General features: G+C 44.5%; 1 protein-coding gene across 1 annotated transcript; it reads right to left on the bottom strand.

The window, feature by feature from the left end:
- Nucleotides 1–6,105: 6,105 nt before the first annotated feature.
- Nucleotides 6,106–9,043, bottom strand: LOC144325517 (vomeronasal type-2 receptor 26-like). Its single transcript, XM_077919014.1, has 3 exons — nucleotides 8,987–9,043; nucleotides 7,916–8,042; nucleotides 6,106–7,049 (listed from the first exon to the last, which is right to left on the bottom strand). The coding sequence occupies exons 1-3, from the start codon at nucleotides 9,026–9,028 to the stop codon at nucleotides 6,148–6,150; spliced, it is 1,071 nt and encodes a 356-aa protein (XP_077775140.1). The 5' UTR covers nucleotides 9,029–9,043; the 3' UTR covers nucleotides 6,106–6,147.
- Nucleotides 9,044–9,467: the final 424 nt, after the last annotated feature.

The raw sequence follows: 9,467 nt of genomic DNA, 5'->3' as shown, positions 1-9,467 counted from the left end.
AAACTGGTAATCTGAAGGGAGCTCCCTAGTTTTTCCAAATCTGTTCCTCTATCCCACATGCCCCATTTTCCTCAAGTGTACGTGTGTCACCAGCATAGACCTGATTTTTAAGATATTGGACCCTAGGAGTGTAACAACAAGAGCAGCAGCAACAACAACAACAACAACTGGTGTATCCTTGTACACCAGTTCAGGGGAGGGAGGATACAGATAGAATAATGCAAACTCCAGTTGCAGGTGCAATACATGTATTACATTTCTTCACAAAATAGAAAAATGGTTAGTGTTTGCCAGACATTTCTGTTTCTAAACACTTCAGGAAACCCTTCTTGCATGAACCAGCAGCTTAATCTACTAATTATATGTAAGGTTGTAGAGAAATGCATATGGAGAAATGTATTTTGTCATCTAAAGTAGGAGAACATGAGGGACCCAGCAGGTGACAATGACAGCCTAAATGCAGTGGTGCAACTTGACACATAAGAGACATGTGGTTGTGGCAGATGAGAATAGAATAACCAGTGAGATCCTGCAATTTAGAAAGTGAGCAACAGAAACAATCTGAAGGTTTAAGTTCTAATAATTACTTGTTTATGGGGCAAGGGGAAATAATACACAAGATCTTTCTTGGGCTTTCATGGTTACCCAGCAGTGTGAGGTTCGGGTTCTATGTCAGTATTCTTGGAGCAGTTATATTCTTGTGTGGTCAAACATTCTTGGGCTTGCAGACAGTAAGATGTCCCTGGTGATGGAAGCAGCCAAGGGAAAGGCTCTACTGAGGAACGAAAGGTTGGCAAGGTGTTAGAAGTTCTCTTGAGCTCTTCTCAGTGTGGCTCCTAAACAAGGGTTCCTAACCTGGGTTCTTATGAACCTTCCCAGCTCCATGAAGAACAGAAAGCTGGCTCCCAGAGGAATGGTGGGTTTTGTATTGTGTTGTGGTTGCAGGGACAGACCTGATGGACGTGCCTGTGGAGATTCCTTCAGAGAAGAAAGGAAATCCAAGGAGCCGGGCGTTCCCTGTTAGTTCCTGTAGCTGTGAAAATACAGCAGACATATTTATGAATGAACTGCTGATTCTTTATGAATGACTTCCACTGTTTTCTGAATGAACCATTCAATAAAGCAGTTGAAACTTGTGAATGGGTGGCTTTAGCTGTAGACCCAGTAAGTGGCATTGCATATCTGTCAAAGCTGACAGATTGCAATTGTTTTGCAGAAAGGATACGTTCTGGTTATTACAGTGGTACCTTGGTACTCAAAAGCCTTGGTTCCCAAATGCCGAAAACCCAGAAGTAAGTTTTCCAGTTTTCAAACATTTTGCAGAAGCGAAACGTCCGATGCGGCTGTCGGCTATCGTTTCCAGGGCGCCTGCACCAATCATAAGATGTACCTTGATTTTCAAACATTTCAGAAGTCAAATGGACTTCCAGGATAGATTAAGTCTGGTGCTTTTGTTTTTGCTATTTTGCGTTTTTGTTTCTGAGGCTTTTTCAGTTAATTTGTTTTTGTGACTGTGTGGAACCCATTTCAGCTACTAATTGATTGATTGTGTGACTGCGGAAATGGATAAAAGTCCCCACCCCACCCCCATCCAAACAATGACTATCATCAGTGCATGATGAGAAAAATAATTAATTTACATTTTTATCATCTACAATACTGTATTATTTAATTTATAGTACAGTACATTGATTGTTGCTTTCGTTTGATGGATCAATGGTCTCATTAGATAAAATTGCTGTTTTAGGTGGTTTTAAAAGTATGGAATGGATTAATCTGTTCTGCATTACTTTCTATGGGAAAGTGCACCTTGGTTTTGGAATGTTTGGTTTTGGAACAGACTTTCAGAATGGATTAAGTTTGAGAACCAAGGTACCACTGTACTGCTTTTACATTTACCTGTCTAGTTATTACAGTTGCCCTTTCAGTAGTTTCATACTTTATAAAGTTACACTTTGCTGTACACAGCTGTGTTTTCCAATAACAGTTACATTTATCTATAACAGTGAGTCTTGTGTTCCATTTGTATTTGTCCCTTCCCCTACTGGCTGATAAAAACAAGCAAGGAGAAAACAGCCATCTTGGTCAGGAGGGGGAATTAATGTTCGGTATGGAGATTTGATTGGCTGAAATAGGAATGTTCATATTGCTGTGTGGTTACCAAAAGCACTTTGATTTTTGATTGGTTAAACAGCTCATTCTAGTAGGTTCTCTAGTGGCTCTCGTGTGATTAGTTAAGGGGTCACATGAGAAGCACCAAGTCACAGACTCCCTTTGGTGTGAGTGAGTTCACTGTGATGACACAGCGCAGGAAGATGGCTGTGCAATGAACACAGCTGGGAGAGAAGTCTTGGGATCTTCTCTGGACACTATTGAGAAGAAACACTGTTGTAAGGAGTGCAGGTTCCTGGTTTGATAACACATCAAGCGTGGGTTATTAAAAAGGAGAATTTATTGCAAAAACAAACAGATAGCTCTGGACACCTCTAACAAAGCCGCCAACATTATCACTCAAGATGACACTTCTGAAGACTCCTTCTGGTTCCTACAGGAGATATTGAACCTTCGCCCCTTAGGTCTCTTGTTTTGCACCCTTTTCAGCAGCCCTCCCATTCACTGACTATTCGGAGTTATTGGACCAGCTCCAAACTCTTCCTGTTCCAAAAGACTGTCTCTGTGTCTGTTCGCCCCTGTTTGAGCTCCCTGAGAGCTTTGGCTGTGTTCCAGCCCACTCTCAGTGGTTCCCTTGGCAACTGGCTGTCCAAGGTCAAAGAGAGTCGGCCATTGCAGCTCTGGCCTCTGCTCAGCCTGCAACAGATATAAACCTCTCTGTCCTGCCTGTATTCTGCAGCTTGCTGTAAAGTGTCCCTAGAAGCTGGCTCGTTCCTGACAACTGTTGATGCTCCTTCTCCAAATGAATAGAGAGAGCAGAGCAGCAGTGAATGAGGTCTCTGAAGTGAAACAGAGAGAAGGGCGGAAATTGAAAGTGGATTTCTTCAAGTAGCTGCCTGGCCTCTATCTTAAAGTAAAGTCTGAGAGCATATCTGGAAGAGGGAGAGACACAGAATTGGGTTTAAAGCAAGAAGCTGTGTTTTGCTAAGTGAAGCTGAGCCCATGCTTGGATAAGCTTATGTTTTGAGAATGTGCTTCCTTATATTATTCTTTTATCCTCCATTCTGCAAGTAAAGCTTCTGAATATTAAAGCAACATATGGACAATTCCTAAAAGGGTGTCAGTCTTACGTGGGATTAAGTTTCCAAGCAGCTCAATACCGCTTCTCTGCAACAATTAAGGCCTCCTTGTGCAAGGGGACGCCCCCTGCCTGCTTAGATGAGGCAGTGATAAGACCACGAAACCCTCCCTTGATAAATTTAAGGAATGATGGTCACTAATCTCCCCTTCTTGGGCAAGGTTCCTGAGCTAGTGGTGATGGGCAGAGCCATGAAAACAATTTTCTAGAGCCCTTTAAGTCTGGGTTTAGGCCCAGCTTGGGCATGAAAACTGTTTTTGTGGCATACTATGACAACTTCTGTTACGAGAGAGATGGGGTTAATGTGTCCCAGTTAATTCTCTTTGATTTTTTCAATACTATCAACTACGGGGTCCTTCAGCAGCAGTCTGAGTTGGCGTTGAGCAGCACTGCTTCCTAGAAGTTCCAAGTCCTCCTTGGATGGTCATTTTCAGAGGGTGATGCTTGGGGAATGTCACTTGGCCCCAGGGAGCCTTCCATGTGGGACTCTGCAGAGTTCAATTTTATCCCCAATGTTGTTTAACATCTACATGCGACTTCTGAGGAGGGTTATCTAGGGTTTTGGATTATGTTGTCAGAAATACAATAATCACACAAAGCTCTTCTGCTCCTTTTCACCTGCAAGAGTGACAGTTTATGTGCTGGATTGTTGTCTTGGTAATGGACAGGATGAGAGTCAATAAATCTGAAGCTCAATCCAGACAAGAGTGAGGCACAGTTTGTGGGTGGTTCATTAGAACTGATGGATGGGAGGTTGTCTGTTCTTGAGGGGGCTGAATCCCCTCTGAAGGAGCAGGTTCACAGCTTTGGGGTACTTCAAGATCAACGGCTGGTGCTTGAGGCTCAGGTGACCTCCATGGTGCGGAGCGTCTTCCATTAGCTTTGGCTCATGGCCAGGTAAAGCCTAACTAATGTTGTCTTTGCTCTGGTAACCTCTAGGTTAGACTAGAAGGCAAAACCTTCCTCTTCAACCAGGCCTTAGGCTGGTTGACCTCCAGAGCCCTTTTAAATGTGTTGTGGAAGGGGAGATTATTGGATTATTGTTGTTCTTAATGTTATTATATAGCCTCCACTGTTCAGCCTGGACACTGAGCTCCAGCTCTGAGAGCCTTCTGGCAGTTCCCTCATTGCATGTCCATCTGCTGTCAGCAACTTTCAGCTGGTTGCCAGGAACGTACAAAGACAAGGGAATGTTTCTTACCATTTTCAGTATTTACAGAGAGAGGCTATAGAACCCAGCCTCTTGGATAATGGTGTTGTCCTGAGTGAATCTCCACCCCTGTCTCTCCCACTTTCTCATTTTTCACTGCTACAGGTGCTACCAGGTGCCCTCTGTCTTTTAAAGCTCTTTGCTCTCCTACTTTCAAGACTCGCCAGGTTCTGGGAGAGAAGTGGGTCTGGAATACTTTCTAAAGACACTGTATCCATCAGCTGTCGCCCCCTGCTGCTTCCTCCTCATCCGCTCCCATTATTTCCCAGCTTTCTCCCTCATCTGCCTCTGAGCTGTGACTTCCCTCAAACCCCTGTTGTAAATCTACACTGTCTCCCTCTCCCCCCTCCTTGGAGGGGTCAGGATGGGGAGGCAGGCTCCACCATTCCTCCTCTGGTGAGTCCCTGATGCTATGAGAAAGCTACTTCCGACCCTAGGGAGGAGGTGGGGTTGCGGGCTTCCCGCCCCCATCTCCCGCGCGGAGGCTGGCTCTCAGCCCCGCACGCACAGGGGAATCCTCTGCCGTGTCACCCCCTTGCTAGCCTATCGGCTGGCTCAGGGGGCATGGCTTACCGCTCTTAAGGCAAGCGCGGCAGATCAAAGAGCGGCAAAGGCTCCCCCCCCCCAAAAAAAAACAGAGTTGCTGAAATATTTAGTGCATTTGCAGGGATTGGGCCGGGCACCTAAGACCCTTAACATTCAGTCTTCAGTGATTTCTTTCTTTTGTAAGGCCCTTTACTCGGTGGATCCTTGTGCCGACTATCTAGTCCGGAAGGCACTGGAGGGCTGGCGCAGGCTCCAGCCTCCCAGCACAGATGGTAGGAGACCCATAACCTTCAACATCCTGGGTCAAATTCATAAAGACTAAGGTCTGTTTGTTGGTCTAAGTAACACCTGCTGGTGTTAACCCTTCCCAGCCTCTCAGGCATACAGCCTGAAGCCGGATAGTTGATTAGGACCAATGCCTAGGCCAATACAGCTCATTTCCTTGTTGTGGCCAATTACGCTCATTAACCTTAAGTATGGTGTCTTGTGTCTTTATTTCTTCTGGTGGGAGGTGGGAACTCGCCACGCAAGTGAGATTAAAGGGAACCAGGCAGAGGGCCTTCTCAGTAGTGGCACTTCCCTGTGAAATGCCCTCCTGTAAGATGTCAAGGAGAAGAATATCTATATATCCTTAGAAGACATCTGAAGGTAGCCCAGTATCGAGAAGCCTTCTACTGTGTAATGTTTTATTATATTTTTATATATGTTGGAAGCCACCAAGAGTGCCTGGGACAAGCCAATCAAAGGGATGGGGAACAGTAACCATAACCATAACGATAACCATAACCATAACAACTGATGTATGGTATACAAATTGAAAAAATAATATTAATGATAATCTGATTGCCCCTGTGAGAACAGGATGCTGGACTAAATGAGTCATGGGCCAGATCCAGCAAATTATCCGTATGTTATTATTTATCACTGTGTTTAGACTTAGATTTTTGTGTAAAACACTTTGGGCACAGATTGTGAAAAATGCTATATATAAATCGACAATGACAAGAGAGGGGTGAAAACACTGAGTATGAAAAAGAAAAGAATTGGGACACACAAGGGATTTACCTGGTCAGTTTTATTCCAATAAATGTCTGCATTTTCTAATAATGCAATGATTAAAGACATCAACACAAGTTGACTCCTATTTGCTCCTCAGAATCAAGTGGTCTTTGCTGTTCAAGTCGGGCCTCAGAAGGATTATGTACAATTTGGGGAAGAAGATGCAAGCGAGCAAGCCTGCACTGGAGGCCAAGATGCAGAAGATCTCCACAGCCACCATCTGCTTTCCTTTGGTGCTCAGATAAGAGGGAACAAAGGACAGCCAAACGCTGCAGAACACCAACATGCTGAATGTGATGAACTTGGCTTCGTTGAAACTGTCGGGCAACTTCCTGGCCAGGAAAGCCATGGTGAAGCTGACACTGGCCAGGAATCCCAGGTACCCCAGGACACAATAAAACATGGGGGCAGAGCCTTCGTTGCATTCCAGGATGATTTCCTCCGCCAGAGAGTTCATGTCCACATCTGGGAAGGGAGGAGCAGTACAGAGCCAAACAGCACAAATACTGGCCTGAAGTGAGCAGCAACCCAGAAGAACAGAGTTGGCCAGAGATTTCCCCACCCATTTCCTCATCCTGGATCCTGGTTTGGTAGCCATGAAGGCCAGAACCACCGTGATGGTTTTGGCCAAGACACAAGACACCGCAATGGAGAAGATGATGCCAAAGGCCGCTTGTCGTAAAGAGCAGCTCACTGGGTGAGGCAGGCCAATGAAGAGCAAGGAGCAGAGGAAGCAGAGCAAGAGGGCAAGGAGCAGAGTGTAGGTGAGGTCCCGGTTGTTGGCTTTGACAATGGGAGTGTCCCCGTTCTTAGAGAAGACGCCAAAGACCAAGGCTGTGACCAGAGCAAAGAGCAGAGCTAAGGCAGCTAATGTGAATCCCAAAGGCTCTGTGTAGGAAAGAAAATTTTGTCTCTTGTGAATGCATTGATCTCTGTTCTTGTTTGGAAATTGACCTTCTTGGCATTTGAAACAATAATCCGAATCTAAAAAAATGAATGATATATGAGTTCCATCAAACAAGGCAACCTTTTTCTTCTGGCATGTTTCTTTGTAATGAAATGGATTCCTCCATCTCCAATGGCCTTTCAAATCTCCTCTGAAAGAAATATTGCTTCTTCTCCCAAAACACAATTCTGAGCCATCAATTAGTTGGAAACAAGTATCAGAGATACGTAGAAACCAGTAAAATGCAACGGGTATTTTTTCTTTATAAACCATATAGGTGCTATCAATCACATCACCAGAAATTTTGGAAGCAAAGTATTGACGACTGTTAATATGGTGCCATTGAAAGAGCAAACGGTCATCTCTACTGAAAAGTGAGAAGCCCACTATGATATTTGATATCATATGATATCAATATGACATCTTGGAGCAGCAACATTTGATTTTGTGTTTCTGGCTCTCAGCCCTAAAAATAAGGAGATGGAGGGTTAGGCAAGTCTTCCCTGACTCCACCAGCTGTGGCAGTGAGGAGCAGGCAGAGAACACTAGACATGATCCACACCTATTTCGACAGATCTACTTTGGAAAGGGTAAAGTTGTGGTTTTAGTTTGCCCAACTCTCTGTGTCTGTCTTCTTTCTTCCAGATCTGGGTGAACTGCTGTTCTGTTTAGGAGCACTGAACTATTAACAGAGGGAAACTGTTGAAATAGATGAGGAAGCTATTTATAAAAGAGCAGCTGATGTCCCCTACCTGTTTGATTTGAAATCATCCCATCTGGCCCAAGGTCACCCAGCAGCTGCATGTGGAGGAGCGGAGACGCGAACCCAGTTCACCAGATTATGAGTCCATCCCTCTTAACCACTCTTAACCACTACACCACACTGGCAGATGATGTCTCCTACCCGTTTGATTTGAAATCATCCCATCTGGACATGAAGCACAGTCATAGCAACAAAACGGCAGCCCCTCCTTCTTTTTCCGGCTGTAGCCTGGCTGGCACCGATCATTACACAAACCAAGGGGCATCACCTAGCCAGAAAAAGAGAAGAGGAAGCTCCCTTTTGCATTGTAGACAGCACAGTTTGAACCAAAGAGACAAGAGCATTGGCGGAACATGCCTGGGGGGGGGAGCACAGGCAGCCCCCAGATCGAGTTGTCTTCCTGATGAAATGCAGCCCGGGACGTCCATAAATCTTCAGTCCTGGCGCACACCAGCGACTCATATCAGAAGATATGTGCACACTCAATCAGCAGAGCAGAAGAGAAAAGACTGACTTCCGTTCTGATACTTTCCAAGGCTGGAAAGTAAATACAGACATGTGATATAACAATCACACATCCAGCAGTGGGAGAGTGAAATGCTGACATCGCTTGCTCTGTTAGCACAAATGCAACGGCAGTTGCCTAAATGCTGGGTCTAAGATATAACTCAGGACAGCCTCTTGATAATTTTAGACCTTGGACCTAGTGGTCTCACAAGGCCCCCCTTTAGATGACACCTTTCTTCAGTCGGGAAGCATTAACATTTGGTTCATAGCTGCTGATGTTTCCCCTTTTTTAAGGGAAATTCCCTTATTCCGAATGGGATTCCTCAGAAGAAAAGGGAAAAGTTGACAGCTATGATTTGGTTTCCTCCCTGACAACCAGAACCAACATTCCATGTTTCACTGATGCCTCTATTTTCCCAATTTTAAAAAAAAAGTCCGTCCCTCCGTTAGACTAAATAATTCTTTTTATTGCTTTTCTTCTTATAGGGTAAGTTTCCATGACAAAAGATACCCTCCCTACTTAGTGATTATGATGCAGTGCAGAATAAAGCTGTTTCATGTAGGACAAGCTTTTGGCAGATTTATGTTATTCCAGAAAACTGGTGTATGCGTGAATAAATTGTAATGTAAATTTTGGGAGTCAAGGAGAAGGAAAATTGAATATTTCTTGTATTTGTATTCTTAATATTAAAGATATGCTCCCACTTGACTGAATGCTTTGTGCCAGGTGATGGCTTCTTCATCCATGCTGAAGTCCACATAGTGCGATTCCTGTGGTTCTACCTTTCCTACTTTCACTCGCGAGAAGGTTTGGTTGGGGAAAGTAACCCAGTTAATAATGTCAAATCCAGCTGCCAATTCCCCATTCTCATCAAAAGACACAAAGTCCCCAGCACTGTTGTTGAAGGAGATGCTCCTCAGGAAAGAGGGAAGCTGGACAGAATAAAACAAGGAAAAGTTCAATAAGTAAATAAGGGAGAGCCTTTATTAGCTTTAGAAAGGAAAAAGTGTCAATCAATATATGTCACACAATGGGAAGAAGCCAAAAATGGTGTGGTCCACCTTTGGAGAACATATGGATTTCCAGGAAGTACAGTTGACCTGCCACTTATGTGTGGCTTCCTTTCTGGGGGTCCATGTGCAAAGACAAAATCATGCAAAGTCAGCAACCCCTGGAGCTGCACTC

Source organism: Podarcis muralis, chromosome 14, assembly GCF_964188315.1.
Source record: "Podarcis muralis chromosome 14, rPodMur119.hap1.1, whole genome shotgun sequence".
In the NCBI taxonomy this organism is placed as follows: Eukaryota; Metazoa; Chordata; class Lepidosauria; order Squamata; family Lacertidae; genus Podarcis; species Podarcis muralis.
Note: the sequence above shows the minus strand (reverse complement) of the source record. Positions and strands in the feature narration are given on the sequence as shown.